Genomic DNA, 21,199 nt, shown 5'->3' with positions numbered 1-21,199 from the left:
CTTCTGCCTTCTGTGGAAGCCACAAATTTCTGAAGGATTGTGGTGAAAAGGTTATTAAATTTATTAATATGAAGTATGAATTATGAAATAATAATTTTTAATAATTATCAAACTATTAATAACCGATGAATCACCAACTTATATACATGTTCTAGTGCACGTTCGTGAAATAGATGCCACAACTGGCTTAGTGTTATAACGTAATTGAACTATCTATAAACCCTTTCTATATTTATATAAGGAAGGGTGCAGTTCCGCCGCTTGGCCACTAGATGGAGACTCGGCGGGACGCGGGCGGCTTCTGGCTATACACAGCAATATTACAATCTTTCTATGCGTCAGCGCTTACTCTGCTAGACGCGGATACTTTGAACTGAGTGCTAGTGGATGGAAAGCACGTGGGAGATACTCAATGCCCTTCAGACAACAGGGATCGGTCCTGGTCGGGTCCGTAGGGTCGGCCCTCAGAAGTCGGCTCGAACGGCAGGGCGGGACGACGGTGGCTGGTAGGTGGGCTCGGACGACGGAAGCAGGCGAAGCTACGGGGGTCGGCCCAACCACGGCGGTTCTCGGGGCTGATGCAAACAGCCTGGGGGAGAGAATGCAGCTGCGTTAGGCGGCGGATTCTCGTTTAATGAGGTTAAAGGAGCAACAGGACTCTCAGAGTGGTCCCGGCTTCGGTGCAGTATAAGCACGAACAATGCTTTGGTTTTCCCTGAGATTCACAGGGCTCAGAGCGGCACTCGGCGGCTTCTCTCCCGCTACGGCGGGGCTAAGCATACGTGGACTCGAATATTGATCAAGTCCCTTCTCCCCGGCAACTGGGCAGATCTTACCCTCGGGGGTTGGTCCAGTCCTCCGGTGGCACGGTGGGCTCTCCTGGTCGGTACTGGCTGGCTGCAGCAACGCTGAACTCAGCGAAGGTCCTCCCTCTAGGCTTCTTAACGATGCAGACGCTTCCAGTATGCGTGCATGTATAACAGAAGCTAACAACAATAAGCTCAATGGCAAAGGCTGCAGCTCGAGAGTTACTCTCTCGAGCAAGCACAGAGACAAAGTGAATGGGGGGGGGGGGGGCAACGTGTTTACCAACTGGGGTGATACTTATAGATTCCTCGAGGCTGGGCTTGACCAATGGGCACTCTCATAAGCAACTGGCTTCAGCCTATAGAAAGCGTGAAGCTAGAATTATGCCCATACTTGGTGTCAGCACGAGCGCTGCATGCGCTGGGTGCGTGCAAGCCTGGCTAATGCCTTGGCTTTTGTCTTCCTCCTGGAGGGAGGGGGAACTTGCCCACATGCTGGGACAAGATTCAGTATCGGGGCATAATGTGCCTTCGCCACAAGGATGTACATGCCAGTTGACATGTAGAAAGCTGGGTTAGAGGAGTTCATTAAAACTTTGCAATTGTGGTTGTGAAGGGAGTTGTATTTTTGACAGATCATTGTTTTATGACCAGATAGGAAGATCTGGACCCATTTTGAGATTGAAATACCCTTTGCTTTAAGAGTGGCCATGATTTCTTTCCAAGTATCATCTCTTGATTGTACTGGTATTGTTTCTTAAAATGTTTCTTAAATGTTTCTTAAAGGCTTCAATCTGTAAGTCAAGGTTTTGGAGATTATAGGAACAGTAAGCTATGTAAAATTAGGCAAACTTTCTTTCCTGGTTATTAATCTGCTGTTGCATTTGACTGTGGTGAAATTTACTTCAGTGTAGTAAAATAGTCTGAAAAGTTAGTAAGCTTCATGAAAATATCAGGAAGCTGCATCCATCTTTAATCGTAGAAGTCTCTAGCCTGATACAGCTTTTTCATTACACATACATGAGTTTTTTTTATACACAGTTTTGAAAAGGTTTTCAGTGACAACATGCTGAAGAACCTTACTAAGTTTTTAAAAATGTGCCATTGCATACAGATGAAATTGTAAATAGAAATAGCTGAACAACTGTTAGTGACTTGTTGGTTACATGTAACCTTTATCATGATGTGTTTTTGTAGGGGTAGAGTAGCTCTGAATTAATTTTTAAATAAATATTCTTCAATTAGTTTTCTTTACCTTTTACAAGAAAGCCTTTTTGCCTCTAAAAAACCCCAAAACAAAGAAAAAATTGAGAGATTGAAAATCTGAAGGCCTTCAGATTATCTTTTCGTGGCAAATACATAATGCTCGTGTAAGATGAGTAGGAAGTTTGCTCCATGGTCTGTAGCAGAAAGCTGAGGTTCCACCAGATGGTGCTAGTGGAATATGTATAATGTTGATTTAGCAGTGCTTAAAATGTGAATTGAATGTGACTGGGACAGATGCAGTATGTGAAAGCTTAATTTTTATGCAACAAGCCTGTTTGCACAATGAAAATGTGCAATATTGTCTAGTGAAATATTGTCTGAAATATTGCCTAGTGGCTTTGCAGTTTGTGCACTTTTAACTTTCAAAAGCTTGAGATTAGGCACTGAGGGGAAAAAAAAAATACCTGTCGGATGGCTCACGTGGAAAGCAGATAGTATGGAGGCATAGTCCTGAGTTGTTTAATTGCCTTTTTTATAAGTCAGCAGTTTTTGAAGCTTGTCCATTCATATACTATAAGCATATCATATTGCCACCTGCTTAAAAAGTCAATGTAGAAATGAATTCAAGTTCTTAAACTATACAGAGTTTTTGCCAACTGTTACGAGGGCTTTCTTGTGACTCTTGATAATTGGATCCTTTAAATAAAGAGATGGGGAAAAGTTTGACAACAGTACCAGAGTAGTTTGTAATAAATTTTTGTTGCCTACTGATTTAAGCAGATTTGGTTCTGTCTTAATGTGCCTTGACATAAATACTCCCTGGTCAAGGACCAGAGCTCCCTGCCTCTCCCCTTACCCCCCTGTACAAAAGCAACAAGAGAAAGGAGCAGAGAAGTTAGACTTAGCCAAAGCCAGCCAATAAGCAGGTTAACTCTCCTGAGTGAAGCAAAACAGCCAGAGATCAGAAGAGAGAAGGGCAGAATTGTTACGGTACAGCTCTTCTTATTCTAGATATTTACCCAATTAATTTGTTTAGAATAATCTTTTGTTTTCTTTTTCACACCCAATAGTGATTTATTTCTATTTTTCTACTTTTGTGCTTGAAATCTGTAACTAAATTTTAAAGGCATAGCCTAAAACCACCACAATGACATAGAGCATTTTACAACATTAGTTTAAATTGTTCCATATAGCATTCCCCATTTCAAAAAGAATTACTAGAATTTAGAAAACAAAAAACTAAAATATCTTTGAGTCAAAATGACTGTCTCATGTGTAGTTACAAAAAGGCAAAATCTGTGACAACTGCAAACAGAATTCCCCATACCTGTTATGCTTATAATCTCAGTACTGGGACCAAGCTAATAACCACCTTACTGTAGCTACAAAACCTAAATAAAACCACATGACAGCCACTAATAGGTCTGTAAAGTTTGTCTGACTATGATTGAATGAATCAGAGAACGCTTTCTTTGGAGCTTGAGGTTTTGTGCGTTTACTTGGGGTAACAAATTTATTTTAGGTCCAGGTTTCACTCTCTTGGGCACAGTGGTGAGGGGGTCTACAGGAATGGAAAGTCTCCCCCCACCCTTTCCAAGTCTGCTACACCAAATATTTCAATAAGTGCATACGTATAAAAAGCCATCTCAGAGTGGCTGTCGAATATCCAGTGTACTGCTTCTGAAAGTGCTTTTTAAATCTTGTTTTCCCGCTTCAGATAGTTTTTCACATAGCTTCCTCCTCTCCTCAGTGTGTAAATATTCTTGCCCCTTCAAATGTTTCTTTCTGCCATTCTGAGTTTGATTTTATTTACTTATTTTAGCAAGGAGGTGTTTTTTTACTGCCTAAAATAAGATCTGGTGCAATTAACTTGCTGCTGTAGAGTGACAGTGTTATTGCAGCCCTCTCGCTTTTGACAATTGTCAGTGTAGCATTTATGAGGATCAATAAAACGTGAAATGTTTTTAAAGTGCCATCCGGGTCACTTTGGCTTTCTTCACTATACAAAGTACTGTAACCTCCTTATTACTTACAGTAATAACTGCTTATACAGCATTGTAAAAATGTGTGCAAAACACTGAGGGTTTTTTTTTAATCTGAGTGTAATATTAATGTATTTAGAAGTTGCAGAGAGTTTACTTTTTGGATCTGTTCGAATACAAAGATTGAAAAGTGATTAGTGAAAATCACATAGAAGTATGTGCTAACATATGTGGTTTTTGGAAGCAGTATCCAAAAAGAAAGCATTTGCCAGATGCTGCCTTTATAAGGTTTGAACAGGTTAAGAAATACATTCTGCTGCTTTGTTCTGTAACCTACCTGTTAGTCAGAAAAATAAGTTTGATGAGGCTTCTGTCAACATACTTGTTTTTCAGCAGTTAAGTTTATATGATATGACCTTATTTCTGAGCTGTTACAGGGCTGGTTTTGGAATATCGTCTGTGCTGAAGGAATACCTATAACACAGAATCTTTTTAAAAGTTCATGAAATAGTATTATTTCTACTTGCCTCATTCAGCTGATCTGAGCAGTTTTTTTTTCCTGATAAACTGTTGCTTGAGTGGATTTAGAGTTATGCTAATATAAAAGAGAACAGGATTTTATTCTCTAGTGAAAGATGCAATCTATTTGTAGTATTGAAATGTTCATTAAGTTTCAACTAACTATAAAATCTCTGTGTGTATGAGGTTGGGGGGGAATCTGTGAAAGCAACAGTAAGAAATTCTTGCAGTTTATGTCTACATTTTACACTATTTACTGTTAACATAGTTGGAGCATTGAATAAGAATACGCTTTATCTCTGAGCTATTTTCCTGCTTCCAGGAAGGGCTTCTGGTATCAGGTTTTTATTAAAAAAAATAAAATCTACTAAATGTTCTTAGAAAATTTACAGCCTAAATTTAAAACAATATGAAGAAAAGTTATGATTTTTATTGAAAGGTCTGGCTCTTAAAGATTGTAGTTTCCCTCCTTGTAGCAAAGACGGGGTTATTCTAAGACAGGAATAGTAAAAGTAAAAATAGTTCTGAAACTGATCACATTCCTCTCCAGTGCAGTAGCTGTCAGATGCCTTAATTATCAGCCTGAAATTCAAGTTCTGTTGAAGTTATTTGAAGAAATATACTGTCAATTCACTTGTGAAAAAATTCAGAGCTGAAAATAAACTTACGCTGTGAATACTTGATTGCTCTTTTCTCTTGAGTGGAACTAGAGCACTTGAGAGGTTTTTAATTATGTGTTTGAATTGGTGAGTTTATCATCATTACTGAACGAGCTTGAGGTGTGCAGTAGCTAAATGAACTGTACTGTAAGTTACTGAAGACATGCAGGCTGTTTTTCTTCGGGGATGGCAGTGAGAGCAGGGAGAAGACAATGTTAAAGCCTGCTGAGAATCCAGCTGCAGCTCAGTCTCTATCAAGCTGTTGGTTTTTTTCTGAGTGTTTTAGGCAGCTAGCTTTTGACCATGTATCTGTGAGCTCATGACTTGGATGTGTGTAGTAGTTTGATATTAGACTTTAGAATATAGGTCTTTTTAATGAAATTGTTGGGTAGGTTTTTGTTTTGTTAGTGGAAGCCGGATTGCCGATCTGCTTATGGTAACACTTCTTGTGTTTGTTTTCTCTGTTGTAACATTACTACAGGGGCTGATATCACATACAGTGTAGAATTATAATTGAGTAAGGACTGAAAAAGAATGAGTGTTGCAGGGCAGGAAGGGGTGTTTTGGCTTAAATAGATTTTCCCCCCCTTCCCTCCCCCCCCGCCTTGACTGTACTACCTTGCTTTTGTAAGTATTCATTGATTCGAAATATTTCTAAGATGTGAGGCTTTAAAAAACATCCAAGTATTCAATCAAGTCACTTGCTATGTCTTTCAGTTGTGTTTTTAAGTTGTTTGGTGTTTTGATTATTCACCACTTTATTTTTCAGCATTGTCAGTGAGGCAGGAGCTTCTATTTACAGTGTCAGTCCAGAAGCATCCAAGGAAATGCCAGACCTAGACCCTAACCTACGAAGTGCAGGTATGAAGTGTATTTAGTTTTATCACCACAGAGCTTGATTTTCAGATCTTGGACTGTGTTGTTTATAATGTTAAGTATAATAACAGTCAAAAGCTTAAAAAGTGAAATGTTTTGATGTTTTGTTTCTATTCTTTTATTCTTCTATCATTTCACATTTGAGATCCTAGATATGAAAAATCAATAACATCATCTTCCACTAAGGCCTGTAATGTAAAGGTTCTTGTGGGTATATTCCTTCAATAGGCTGGTTTAGGAATTTATGGGGATTAATATCACCACTCAATCATATAAATTTTCACAGCTGGACATGTCCATGCACACAAGAGGCAGACCTTCCCTTTTTTGTCCCTTGTATGTACAAAAACGTCTGTAACAATAACTGAATGCTTCAAGGGCTAGAAAAATGATGTAGGAATAGAACAGATAATTTAAAGATGTATGTTTGTTATGATCACTTTGAAGTCTTCATGTAGTTGAATATAGCCTTCAAGAAGTACTGTTTAGTTTTTCTTTTTAAAAATTTATCTACTTGAGAATAAATGTCACTGAGGTATAATACATCCCAGTTCTTAGATATGTAGAACTGTTGCCACTCTTAAAATTTTCAGTGTTTACTTAAAAAGTAGTCTTTAAAGAGCAACTTACTGGCAGCTTTGTTGGTATCCAAATTCTGCTCAAGGGTTTGCTTTATTGGAAGACAGTTGTATGTACAGGTCTGAGGTTATTTTTTGATTACTTAATTTGTGTATTTTTATTTGTGTGTCTTTTTGTATTTTTTTCAATCTACCTTAGCTTTTTTTTTCCTTGGGGTTTCCTGCAATTTGCTATGGTACTCAATAAAACATGCGGTATTTGAAAAAGGCAGGAACACTCATATATAGACATTTCCCCGTTAAGATTATACTGTTAATTTTAGTGTTACTCTAGCAGGTTACTTCTGTGAAAGTCCCTGGGAAGTTAGTAGAAAACAGTTCTGAAGTTACATGGTATTTTGAGGTGAAGCTTTCTAGAGTTTTGCACGTTCCCCTTTCCTCATTTTCATGAAGGGGGAAAAAGGAATTTGTGTTAACTCACTGTTTCAAGCGAATGATTTTACAGGAAAAAATCTTCAAATTTCTTTATCAGTCCTTTCCTTTACAGGACAGGTCTTTAGCTTGTTTTGCTTTATTCTTTCCTCCCTACCTGTGAACAGACTCGGTGAAGATTTTTTTTCTTCCCTGGGCTGCAGTTTTTAACGTGTCATGGTATGACCATAGTGAATATCAGGCGTGTGGCAATTCTGTATTTGTGATGGATTCCACTAATTCCCTTGGGCAAAAGATTTTGGTGGTTTGTTTTCTGTTGATGTTGTGGGTTTAGAATTGATGAAAATGAACAGAAAAACAATGAAAAAGAGGAGCTCTCATCACTAACAATATGCTTTTCCAGGTGTACCTTATTTTCCTCTTGTCTGAAATTAATGTTTTAACATTTTAGAGATTTTTATTTAGTGTTGCGCATCAAATACAGTGAATGAAACTCAAACTTGCAATACATGACCAATTTCAGTATTAATTATCTAGAGTTCATAGTTTCTCCATTATTAGTAGAAATTACTTCAGGCACAATTTAAGTGCCATTGCTTGTAGTTTGAAAAGCGTCACAAATTTTAACATGCCACAGCAGTAAAACAGAGTGGATACAAACTGAAAAAGGGTAAGATCGAAAGTGGAAAAAATAATTGTTTAGTTCCGCGGATGTCAACTATTATGGAAATGACAACTAGAAGCATATTTACTACAATAGTCCTTCCAGAAGTTTTGGGCTTTCTTCTTGACTTCTTTTTCTGTCAATTTGTAAGTAGCTGTGCTTAATCTGTGAACACCTTTCACAGCTGAACATAAAAATATGACATAACATTAGAGGGAAACAATACCTGATGTTTGGGGTTTCTTGCAAACTTTTTCTTCACTAGCTTTTACTTCTGTGTTTTTGATTTTTCCTTTAATTTGCAGCAAACAGAAAAGTGACATGGTGTCAAAAGTGACTCGCTTTTTCTTTTTAATTATTGTGTTATATCATGTCAGGTTCAGTGCTTACATGATAGCATTTAGTACATTAAAGGAAGCTGACAGCTGCATGATGAAGTGTGACATTTATAGTTAAAATAAAAGGTACAACTGATGTGACATCTCTGTGATTTTAATGCAGTTTGCCATTTTAACATTTTTCTCAACACAAACTTTATAGAAGGGTTTGGGGTGTTTTGAATTACAGAGTTAGGCCTATTTTTGTCCATCAGGTATATATTAAGTAATGCATATTATATGAGAACTTACTCTCGCATCTTGTGATATGATCTCTGTCACATTTGTAGCGCTGTTTAGCAGCTGTTTGTAGCAAATTTCCAGTTCATGTAGAAAAAGAAGACATCAATCCTGAGTAAAAATTTTACTTTATTAATTTCTCCATGGCTGAGTGTTGTATATAGAGGGGAACTCAACAACTTTTAGGCTTTCATAGATGTGTTAAAGATGTTATTTCAGCCAAGAGCTCAACTAGTTGTTAATTTTCTCCCATTTCAGTAGTATTTTGAAGGTCATGAATGATGACATGGGTTTATAATAAATTATTGAGAAAGTTCACAAATTGAGAATTGTCCTGCAGAGGTGGCTACCTTCTTTCAGGAACTAGGCAATATTGGCTCCTAATATAAATTCTTTACTGTAAAACTTTAATAGCACCAAATCGGAGTATTTCATGAAGGTGCTACTCTTAGTTGCTGTAAAATCTCGTGAATTGGAGCTCAGTTAAGTAGATAGCAAGGAACTTGATGAAACCTAGTTACTTGTGTTTGAGTAGTATGAGAAGCTGCATATATACCCATCTGATAGTCATTGTCAGATTAATGAGCAGAACGGCTATTGCTCAGCCTCACAGAATTAGGAGATAAGAGGCTTATAGGCCAGAGCAATAAAAAGATTTCCTACTTGATAGGCTGAGGAAGTTCAGCTGCAGCAGATTAGGATGCTTTTGCCTAGAGAGCAAACTCCTGGAGTTCAGTAGCAGAAGCTTCTTGATGAACCTCAGATAGGGCTGTATCTTGACAGAGACAGGAATACAAGACTTCCTTCCCAAAAGGTGTGAGGTGTGCCTATGGACAAGCTGAGGATTTGGGGTGAGAATTTTTGTAGGGAGATTGGACACCATAAAAAAGAGTGATTAGCAAGCTGGAAATGTCGGTCAGCTTTGTGAAGCTTATTTATACCCCCTCAAGGCTTTGTGACTGCCTTCTCTGGAGTTAGTGACAGTACTGTGAAAAAGCTGTGAGGCCCCATGGGTGGCTGCAGTTGTGTTTCTACCTCAACAGCTGTCTTCTGGCCATCCTCTTGGAGAAGCAATAAAATTTTTAATTTGATGGAATTTTTGTGAAACTGTTGAATTCATATTTACTTGGCTCTCTTGTTCTTTTTTTGGTGGATTGTTTGGGGGGATTTTTTTTCTTTCTTTTTTCCCCCTTTTATTTTTCAGTTTCCTGAGCTACAATCAGTGTAACATTTCACACTTAACCTTTGGCTAGCTTTTATTCATGGCAGCTTTAGGTAGGAGCTTTTCACTGTAACTTGTCAATAAGGTCTTGGATTACTCTAGGTCTCAGTGGCTGACATTTGCTTGTGCCTCTCTTTTAATGGATGGCCTGGATGCGAGTTTCCCTTTGAACCAGTTTTAAGTACCAAGCTCAGTGAACTGTTACTTTGTGCTACAGGTTTGCCAGTAATTCTCCTTGCCACTAGTTGTCTTTTGTTATCAGAGCGGTTGAGAAGACTGTCCTGATGTGGTATTCTATGAGGAGAAGGAAAAAAACCTGAACTCAGTGGTGACAAGCATACCTTCCTTGAAGAGATGGACTTTGTGATAACCAATATCAACCTGTTTTCAGTTGCTGTCACTGGGGCTGTGAACTCTGGAATTAAATGATTTTCTGAAGGTTGACATTATCTTTGTTTTACCTTCTTCCTGTCCTATATAATTTCATCCATGAGTTTGTTTTGTTATGCAGTACCTGTATTCCTAATGAAAATAAACTTTCTGGGATGAGAAGTAAAGAGTCTGGGCAGTGTGTCAACACTGTTGTGCATTCTGTTTTTTCTCTATTTTAGCAGTTCTCCATGCCTGCAGTTCAGTGGTGCTGGAAGTGCTTGTTAGCTTCAACAAGTTTGGCTAGGCAAAATGGGAAGGGTATGGAGGGACAGGTGGAGAATATAGAAAGTGCAAGTATGTATGACTTGTGTTAAGGATTGACACAAATAAATGCACAATTTATGTATTTCCTGGATGCCTGAAAGCTTTTTAAGATATGGTCAGCTATGGTGGCTTTGTTGACCTTACTGTAGGGAGGATAAAGGATTCATTGATTGTTTGGCGTATGCACACGAGAATTTTTTTCCTGTAGTCTTTCCACCTCTTAAATTGGATACCATGATGAAATGTTGCCCAATAACTTTAAGAACCAGATGAAACTGAATTCTGGTGAAACTGTGGACTAATGGTGAAGAACTACTATGAGGCAGTAGTCATGCTGGGATTTTACCCTGGTTGTAATACATGCTCAATTATGTTAAATGAGAAATACCCTCATTTCTTTGAAGTGATTGATTACATTTCATCTTCAGATTAAATGCTCTAACAATAAGCAATCTCTTGTTTCTTTTACCGTTTGAAGAGAGGGGGGAAAAAAAGCCTAATGCTACTTTATAGCACTGATTTCTGAAAACAGACAAATCTAAATAAATAGAATGCTTTAAACACGGGATGAGGGGTGGGAAAGGGCATTATGTTATTTAAGATACTAAATATCATGTGTTCAAAGATAAAGTTCTCATTTATTTCCATACCTTAATGCAATCATGCATTTTGTTTTCAATTATCAATTCTGTTTTCAGATGCTGAAATGAGCAGCATATTTGGGCTAGTCTAGTGCAGCATCTCCAAGAAATCCTCATTTTCCTCACATACCTGAAGGTCCTGTGTTTCTCTGTCAAGACCACATAGTTGTATCACCTAGTTAGGAAAGCAACAAATATAGATAAAATATTCCATAAAGTTACTTTCTTGCAGGGATTTGAAATACTGACAGGGCAAGCATGTGTGTCATGCCATATGCACAGGTATGATCCAGTACAGAAACTGCGTTGCTTCTAAAGGATGATTCCTGAGAACAAAAAAGAATCCAAGAGAGCAAAAGGTCACACAACGCAGCTTGCTTTAGCATTGTCAAATCCCATGTGCTTGCCTCCTCTCCACAGGGCAGAATACATTGCATTATTGTACGTGCAAAGTTCAGCACACCACTTGCACTTTCACTTGGAAAAGAAAGCCTTATAGGCTTGGGGGGCTTGTTAGGACTTTGAGGCTGTCATGCTACAGGGTTTTGTTCCCTGAGGTGCTGTTAAAGATAGAGACATACAGTTCAGAGCTGTCATACCGGCCAGCAAGTAGAAGGTAGAGATTGGAAAAAATGTAATTTCTTTTGACTTTATCTTAAGGAAAGTAAAACAATTTTATGATTAGATGTGTGGGACATAGTGCCTTGATGTCTACTTGAACTAATTTCTTCATCCTCTTAAAAGAGCAGTACTTCCCCTTGGCTACTTGGGAGAGAAGGTCATTTTTCAAAAACTTTATTGGACAGAAGTCTTATGGTTAAACCATTCACACTGTTTTTTAAGTGGAAGCTTCCTTCTACAGATAATTGTAGAGGATTGGTGCAAGTCCCTTAAGTTTTCAGGAAGAGAAAGAAGGAACGTGGTGAATTTTTATGTATGAAAACCTATTGCCAGCCTGTTTAGTTGGATTGTGTGCAATTACAGCAGTATGGGATGAAATTGTATTCTGTCTTTCATCTGCTGTATTCTGTAGCATTTAAGAATGAGTGTAAATGTATTACGTTGGAAGGGAAAAGGTGCAGTGGTTACAAACAAAATGGATAGTGAACAGCGCTAGCAATTGAGAAAGTCCTCCCCAAAGGACCTGACTCTGACTAATGAGCAGAAGCTTTACAGTTTCAATAGAAGTTTTAGGGAATCAGTTGCTAACAGTTCCTAAATGCAGATGGTCTGGAAATGACTGGGACTCCTACAGTTGTGCATGGTCATGTGTGCCTGCATCATGATTTTGAGAGAGAAAAATGCCCCAAAGTAGTGGGACAGCCCTGAATGGGTTGTTGCACAGCTCATAGAGATGTTTATAGTCTTCACTTTATTGTTCTAGAGAAGAATGTAACATTTTCCAGTCTCTGTAAAAATTCATGGCATATGTGAGAGATGTTCTGGTAAACTTCACTGTTATTTCCTCCAGCACTGTAGAGTGTAGTAGTAGGCTCAAGGAGAGGAGCTTGATCTTTTGTAATCTGCAAGATCGAGAGCCATTTAGATTCCTCAAATTTTCTGCCTTGTTATAGAATTAAACCAGAAGATTATTTTGAGCTACATGAAAACTATTTTGTCTGGCTGGTTTTGAGCAGTATTTTCACTATGCTAACAGAATTGTCTGTCCGTGTATAGCTTTTAAACTGAAGATAATTCTCTGCGTCCACGCTAGTTTGCAAATGATGTGTCATTTTTGTGTGCTTTGTGCAAAGGTGTGATGCTCAGTTTAGGAAAGATGTTGAGTTGCTGGAAGGTGACCAGAGAAGGGCAACAAAGCTGGGGAGGGGTTTGGAGCACAGCCCTGTGAGGAGAGGCTGACGCAGCTGAGGTGGTTTAGCCTGGAGAAGAGGAGACTCGGGGGAGACCTTCTTGCTGTCCACAATTACCTGAAGAGAGGTTGTAGCCAGGTGGGGGTTGGTCTCTTCTCCTAAGCACCCAGCACCAGAACAAGAGGCCACAGTCTCAAGCTGTGCCAGGGGAGGTTTAGGCTGGATGTTAGGAATACATTCTTCCCAGAAAGAGAGATTGGCCATTGGAATGTGCTGCCGAGGGAGGTGGTGGAGTCACCATCCCTGGAGGTGTTTAGGAATAGACTGGATGAGGCACTTGGTGCCATGGTTTAGTTGATTAGATGGTATTGGATGATAGGTTGGACGCGATGATCTCGAAGGTCTTTTCCAACCCAGTTAATTCTGGTTTTGTATAGAAGCTGAGTGATTACACTATGTTGCAACCCAGTTCACCTGACTTTCCTCTCCTTTACCTATTTCTTAAGTCCTAGATAGATTTAAGCTCAGCAAATGGGCTCCACCTTTTATTTACAGAGCACCATTTTCAGTGCTTCTGAACAAATTGAAAATACCCCAACAGTTCTGTCTAAAAGCCATCTCCAGAGGCAGAGCAGTAGTCCAGGCTCTGGTAATGCCAGATCCCTTTAGCATAAAAGTTATGAAAAATGTTTACTTCCTTCTGGATGTAACTATGCATATCTGTGTGTATTTTCCTTAGAAGCGTATGCTGCCGCTTTGAAGCATGGAGCCACAGTTTCAATGAGTACAAAGATGCCCTTCAATTTGAGGAGTTTTGTTTTGCTTTTTATATCGCAGTATATTCCATAATTTACCAAGACAGCTTTTCTTACTATAGGCACGGGAAAGGGCATTCTGGTCACTTTTGAAAGGTTATTTTGTATCATTGATACAAATTAATCATGTAAGTACACTTCTAGTAGTAACAGTAGTCAGTGTCATGTTAATATAGTTAAAATTAGGAATGGTATTCTGAATGTGAAAAGCATATTGATGATGTTTGCCTTTTAAACTGAACAGAGGGAGAAAGTTTTTTTCTGAATTAACAGAATCCTTCTGACAGGGAAATCACATCAGGCTTCAGTTCAGTGTTTGACTCTCATCTCACATTGACTAAAACAAGGGAGACTATCTTGTGATGCAGAAATTATTAATACTTAGACAAGTTAATGAAAATGTCTTTCTAAGAAAAAATAGGGCTTTTTTTTTTTTCTTTTTTAAAAGCTGCATTGTAGTGTTCACTTGTCGAGGGTTTTTTTCCTTGATACATATTTATTACTTCCTTTTTGTATTCAACCCATCCCTTTTAAAGATTTCTGCAGTAAATAAATAGAACACTGTCATTCACTATTTCATTAATCTTAGGCAAATAACAGATTATCAGTTTTATGGAGTTAAAAGTAAACTGAAGTGTAACCTTTTAAAAACAAAAACCTGCCCACTTGCCACAGAAGAATTTTGGATGAAATGCAGCTGTTGAGCAGTTGCTTAAAATAAATTGCATACTTTAAACCCACTGAGAAGATATATGAGGATTCAAAACTGTGTCACAAATCCTGACCTACTGAGAAAGAATGCTTAATGAAAAGACTACTGTACGTTTCACTGTATCCTCTGCAAGGAGGGTGAAATTCAGGTCAATAGAATAGAAAGCACAATAGAAGGCCTCTAGGACTCAGGAAACCTGAATAATCGATCACTTAATAAATAGTATGACAGATACTTATGGAGAGTAATTGATCTTGAGCACAATAATAGGCTTTATAAGAGGATTTAAATAAGTTGTAATATTTTCATATCTACTCTGGTATGATATATTGACAGTAATTAGGCATGCATTTTTGAGTTAGTCTCTAATAACCTTAACAGTTATTGAACTTGAAATTATTAATTTCATTGACACTGAAGTTTTGACTCAGATTTTTAAGTTAGAACTGTTAATTTAATAGGGGGGTCAGGGGGATGAGTCAGCATGTCTCAGCAAGAATTAAATAGTGAAGAAAATGAAGAAATGGAAAGAATGAAATGAGAACAGCATTCTCATTTACGGCAAGATTGAGGTTGAGCTAATTGTAGCCTTAGTAAGTTGTGGTTGTCATACATTTGTTTGTAAAACATTTATAAAGCTCTTCACAGCCCCTTATACATCTGGAATCTTCACATTGTTTCAAAACATAAGCAAATGCTTCTATTTGTATGAGGCAGATAAACTGTCACCGTTTTTGACCGGGACATGTTTTTATCCTTATATAAAGACCTGTGTGTTTAAAGGAGGGAGTGAAATCTTGGACTTCTGGCCAAAAATGTTTTTCTTCTTGCAGTGGCAAGAAGCAACATTAAAGCACCACTGTATCCAAAGGAAATTGAATATTTTATTTTGTGTCCTTCTTCTACCCGTAATCATTCCTGGCAGCCTCTCGTGCTGCATTTGGCAGAACTTTGTATATTCATTTTCAGGCTCTGTATCTGCAGCTATTAAGTTTTTGCTTTATGGTGTGGCACTTACACAGAGCAATGGAAAAGGAGTACATTTTCATAGGTGATTATCTGAACACAGAATTTGACAGGCTCACCCCAAAACAGGCACAATACTTGAAATGGTTTATGGTAAATTTTCTTATCTAGCTGACATGATTTCTAGCTGCTTTTGCACCTCAAATAGTATACACGTCTGATTTGGGTCATAATGATTGCTTTAGACCTATTCCTTTGCTGAAGGGAGGCACGTATCATAGCTAATAAGCACTAGTTCTGTTGGGTTTTTTTAGTGCTGGCAGATGACATGGCTCTTGTATAGATACCATCTATGGAAGTAGTTGGAAGCCTGCTATATTGGTTTTACCCCTCACTGTTCAGAGTGGGTACTTCTTTCCATCATTAGTCTGAAAAGGTTTAGCTTGAAAACTGTTACCAGTATTCCAGACTGGAAACTCTCTCCTTTTTAATCCCTGTGAAAAATGGTATCGTGTACTGGAGAAGGCGTTAGTGGAAACAAAGTTATGTGGTATCTGTGTGTAAGGAAAATAGTCTTTAATTCTGAACTTGTCAGTTTGGAATTAAGAGAGATTTGATCTTTTTAAGACTGAAGTAGTCAGGTAATTTAAAATGTTTGCAGTTTCACTATTAATAGAATTCCCTATTTTCTACAAAGATCAAACACTGAGACTGTCATAAATTGTGCAAGTTCATGGAAGGTTTTCACGCACCCACCCCCCCGTCGCTGCACTTTACCACTGACAGACAAAAATACTTAAGTATCTGGCAGGTTTGTCTTGTCAAACAGTCAAAATATGGAGTCAGGTAAGACTGTTAAATAGTTAAATTGCCTTTCTTACAAAATGGCAGGAAATGTCCTAATGAAATGGGAAGATTTCAGTAGATATGCTTTCTGTAACATCCTTTATTTCTCCTGGATTTGAAGGAGCAGTTGATCTACATTAAAGTCAGAGGACAAGGTGGGCAGTTCTGTCCCCCCAAGCTTTACAGTTTCACATGGATTTACTGCATGGCAGCACAGTATGTTACTGTAATTCCAAGTGTTGCAATGATGTTTTCTTTTTAATTGATAATTCGGAGCTTTGCATTTGGTGTGCAATTTTCTAATAGTGTGATTTGGTGTGATTTTTCTAATAGAAATACTTAATAGGGTTTTTCACATTTTACTTTGACTAATGTATTATAGAATGGCATCTCAAACATTTTGGTTTTGGCTCTGCTGATTATTTTTTTAAAATCTGATTTTCTGGTTTTGCCTTGCATGCCATCATATAATTTGTTTTGCATTTGCTTAAGGCAAAGTGAAGCATATCTCAACTGTAAAAGCAAGAATGCTTTACTTGTTTCAGTGTCGCTCATCTAACAAGGCATGTTCTTTAGCCATTCCAGAAATATATTTTAAACACATAAACAAATAGGTTTAGGCAATACTTGTACTAGGGTAAAATTGGTTAGTAAGTGTTTTTTAAAAGGGGGGAGGGGAACAATCAACTTTGAAATGTCTTGGTTTGATTTTTAAGGGTGTGGTGGTTTTAGGCTATGCCTTTACAATTTAGTTACAGATTTCAAGCAGAAAAGTAGAAAAATATAAATAAATCACTGTTGGGTGTAAAAAGGAAAACAAAAGAGTATTCTAAACAAGTTAATTGGGTAAATATCTAGAATAAGAGGAACTGTACCATAACAATTCTTGCCTTTTCTCTTCTGATCTCTGGCTGTTTCATTTCGCTTGGGAGAGAGAACCTGCTTATCGGCTGGCCTTGGCGAAGTCTAACTTCTCTGCTCCTTTCTCTTGTTCCTTTTGTACAGGGGGGTAAGGGTGAGGCAGGGAGGGAGAAGCGAGTAGCTGTTTATTAATTGTAAATCTCTGTATAATATTGTAAATCCTGTATATTTGTACATCTTCATTGCATTCCATTGTAGAGTGTAGATTTTGCTTGTAAATACAGCTTCATTTGCTTCTAACTGAGTTGGTCTGGCAAAGTTAATGTTGGGGGGAGAAACTTCAACCGACCACAAAGGGGGAAATGCTAAGACCATTATGTTTTACTATGCCTGGTCCACAGTGGCAGACATTTCACTTCTGCAGAGCCACCATGATTTCAGTAAGGCTCCCCTTGTATTGTAAGAGTTCATCCACATGGATCAAATTTCTAGAGTGGAGTCTCACTGCCCTCTACAAAAACCTATTGCTTTATGCTAGTACTGTAGCAAAGGAAAAGTGGGTTTTCCTGTACAAGACATGGTAGATGCTAATCTTGACTGAATTTGTGGCTGGAGAGAATGTGAGCAACTCTCGCCTTTCCCTATTGTGTTTTTTTTTTTAATTGGAATAGTTCTAGACTACAATTATGACATTAGTGGGAATTCTACAGGTCAGTTATCCCTAGTGGTATTTACTGTAGGAGCAGAATCCCTTAAATTGTATAACTGACTGCTAGCTGATCTTCGTGCTTCATTATTGTAACTGTTAGGCCTGATCCAGCAAATCACTTTAACTATGTAACTATGCATATGAATAGTTCAGCTGGTTCTGGTGGGAATACTGACATGCATCTGAAGTGCCTTGCTGGATCAGGCCGTAATTCTCTGCTGTAAGCCTCCTAGGTATATGATGGTGTTGTCAGCCTAGTTATTATGACTAAAGGAGTCTAACTTTTACTTTTAATTGAGTGTTCACAAGAGAACATTATGCTTGGAAAATTTCTGTATCAACCTATCCATATAGTTGTCTGTTTCTAAAAGATGTAATGAAAGTAGAGAGAGAGACATTAGCTCTCAGGTTAGCTAAAATGCAACTTTTGAAATGTGTTTTGCCCTTAGGTGGAACAAAAAGAAAATTCTCTAAAGCATTTTGTAACTTTTAAGCAAGTTGAGTTTTAGAAAGCTTGCTGAAATAAAAACAGAGTACCTGCACCTAGACATAAGTGTGTTCAGAAGAAATACCTAGTTTCAAGTGTGTCCTGGTCTGGATCAATATTCCTTTCACTGATGTTTTGTTCCACTTTTGTTTGCTAGCTAATGAACAATAGATAACACATGTTATTTCCAAGTAATTAATATGAATTGTTGTATAGGAAAGACGTTCTGCTGTAAAACTATAAGTGTAAGTGATAACTGGTGTACTCAGACTGGTTAACCTTTGGAGATTCTTTTTAACAGGAAGGTGTATGTGATTGGCTTTGAATTCAGAATTTATCTATCAGAGAAAACAGGCATATCAGATGTCACCAGCACAGTGCTTTCTGAGCCTATCTAGCAAGCTGCCGTTGTCAGTGTGTGTTAAAATGGACAGCAAAGGATATGAGGAGTCTTGCATGACTATGTGGTGAACTTCATGTTAACTGTGTGTTTAGCAGTGCAAGTCTTTAAAAGTGAAAACTCTTAACACCCTGCAGTAGTGGTAGGTGCTATTTAAATTAGGGCTGCAAAGATGATTAAGGGACTGGAGTGCCTTTCACAGGAGAAAGCAAGAGAACTGGGAGTATCCAGCCTGGAAAAGAGGAGGCTCAGTGGGATCTTTATGAATTCCAGTTGTATCTGTTGCCTCTTGTCCTATTATAGACACCTTTAAAAAGAGACTAGCACTTTCTTGACACCCACTCTGCAGATATTTGTAAACATTAACAAGATCCCCTGACAGTCCTAATTTTTTCCAGACTAAACAGGCCCAAGTCTTTCAGCCTTTCCTCATAAGACATATATTTCAGTACCTTAATCATCCCCATAGCCCTCTGTTGGACATTCTTGTATATCCCTTACCCTCTTGAATTGAGGAGCCCAGAACTTGGCACAATACTCCCGATGTGCTTTTACCAGAGTAGAGGAGGAAGAGAATCTCCCTTGACCTGCTAGCTGTACTCTTAATGCACCCCAGGATACCATTTGTCTCCTTGGATACAAGGGCACACTGCTGTCCCAGAGAAACCTTACTTGTCCATGCCAGGTCCTTCTCCATGGAGCTGCTTTCCAGCAGGTCAGCCTCTATCTATACTGGTGTGTGGGATTACTCTTCCCTAGATGCAGGACTCTGGATTTACGTGGGTTGTACATCATTAGGTTCCCTTTGCCCAGCTCTATGGTCTATCCAGGTCTTCCTGAGTGCCTGCACAGCCTTCTGGTATATTAGCCAATTCTCCCAGTTTGGTTTCATCAGTACTCTATCCCCTCATCCAGGTTGTTGGTGAAGATGTTGAATAAGACTCAGTGGTCTCAGTACTGACCCCTGGGGAACTCCACTAGGTACAGGTCTCCAACTGAACTGAGTTCTGTTGTTCAGACAGTTCATGTTCCATCTCACTGCTCACTCTTCTACCCAGGCATCCTGAGCTTGCCTATTATGGTTGTCAGTTACTGAAGTCACATAGTGTGCTGATCTACACTGAAAGGCTGAGGCAAGTTAGAAATACTTCAAAGCTGGCTAATTTATTTTTTTTTAATCAAGAATAGCTGCTATTCCTCAAGGGCTGAGGATTATCTTGACTTTGACTTCTTTTTCTTCTTGAGGAAACACCTGGCTCTAGTAAATGACCCTGTGGGAGGGAGAAGAGTTACAAATGCTGATTAGAGTCTTGATTTAATATTTGGAGGACCAAAAATTCTCCCCATGTACTCTTAATGGCATCAGAAATGGTGGAAATAGTTCTCTCCCCCTTTTTGTTTTTCCTTTTTGCCCTTAAATGTGGTTATAACAATGACAGATTGTCAAATGATGTGTTTTGGTAAGCAGTTTAGATTAGCGAAGTCCAAGAACCATTTTCAAAGTGAGCAATTAATTTGATATTTGAATTATGTTAGTATGGAATATATAGAATAAACCTTTATTAGAATAAACCAAACCAGGTTGGAAGAGACCTTCAAGATCATCGTGTCCAACCCATCAACCAATCCAACCCACCCAAACAGCTAACCCATGACACCAAGTACCCCATCAAGTCTCCTCCTGAACACCTTCAATGACGGCAACTCCACCACCTCCCCAGGCAGCCCATTCCATAGCGCAATCACTCTTTCTGTATAGAACTTCTTCCTAACATCCAACCTAAACCTCCCCTGGCGCAGCCTGAGACTGTGTCCTCTTGTTCTGGTACTGGGTGCCTGGGAGAAGAGACCATCATCCGCCTGTCTACAACCTCCCTTCAGGTAGTTGTAGAGAGTGATAAGGTCACCCCTGAGTCTCCTCTTCTTCAGGCTGAGCAACCCCAGCTCCCTCAGTCTTTCCTCATAGGGCTTGTGTTCCAAACCCCTCACCAACTTTGTTGCTCTTCTCTGGACTCGTTCCAGCAAGTCAACCTCCTTCCTAAACTGAGGGGCCCAGAACTGGACACAGTACTTGAGGTGTGGCCTAACCAGTGCAGTGTACAGGGGCAGAATGACCTCCCTGCTCCTGCTGGCCACACTGTTCCTGATGCAGGCCAGGATGCCATTGGCCCTCTTGGCAGCCTGGGCACACTACAGGCTCATGTTCAGCCTACCATCGACCAGTACCCGCAGGTCCCTCTCTGCCTGGCTGCTCTCCAGCCACTCTGACCCCAGACTGTAGCACTGCATGGGGTTGTTGTGGCCAGTGTGCAGAACCCGGCACTTGGATATGTTCAATCTCATGCCGTTGGATTCTGCCCATCTGTCCAGCCTGTCGAGGTCCCTCTGCAGAGCCTCTCTACCCTCCAGCAGATCAACTCTTGCCCCCAGCTTGGTGTCATCAGCAAATTTGCTGATGATGGACTCAATGCCCTCATCCAGATCGTCAATGAAGATGTTAAAGAGCATGGGGCCCAGCACTGATCCTTGGGGCACACCACTAGTGACTGGCTGCCAGCTGGATGTGGCACCATTCACCACCACTCTCTGGGCTCGGCCATCCAGCCAGTTCCTAACCCATCGCAGTGTGCTCCCGTCCAAGCCATGGGCTGACAGCTTGGCCAGCAGTTTGCTATGGGGGACGGTGTCAAAGGC

The 21,199-nt window shown here is 39.2% G+C and overlaps 1 protein-coding gene across 6 annotated transcripts in view; it reads left to right on the top strand.

The window, feature by feature from the left end:
- Positions 1-21,199, top strand: part of SRBD1 (S1 RNA binding domain 1) — a 157,397-nt gene that overhangs the window by 69,860 nt on the left and 66,338 nt on the right. For all 6 annotated transcript variants that reach the window (XM_068158879.1, XM_068158877.1, XM_068158883.1 and 3 more), the window contains one exon: positions 5,942-6,033. In XM_068158879.1, coding sequence (XP_068014980.1) covers positions 5,942-6,033 — 92 coding nt within the window. The remainder of the gene's footprint in view (positions 1-5,941; positions 6,034-21,199) is intronic.

Source organism: Melanerpes formicivorus, unplaced genomic scaffold, assembly GCF_026170545.1.
Source record: "Melanerpes formicivorus ecotype bairdi unplaced genomic scaffold, bMelFor1.0.p_v2 SCAF_43, whole genome shotgun sequence".
Lineage (NCBI taxonomy): Eukaryota > Metazoa > Chordata > Aves > Piciformes > Picidae > Melanerpes > Melanerpes formicivorus.
Note: the sequence above shows the minus strand (reverse complement) of the source record. Positions and strands in the feature narration are given on the sequence as shown.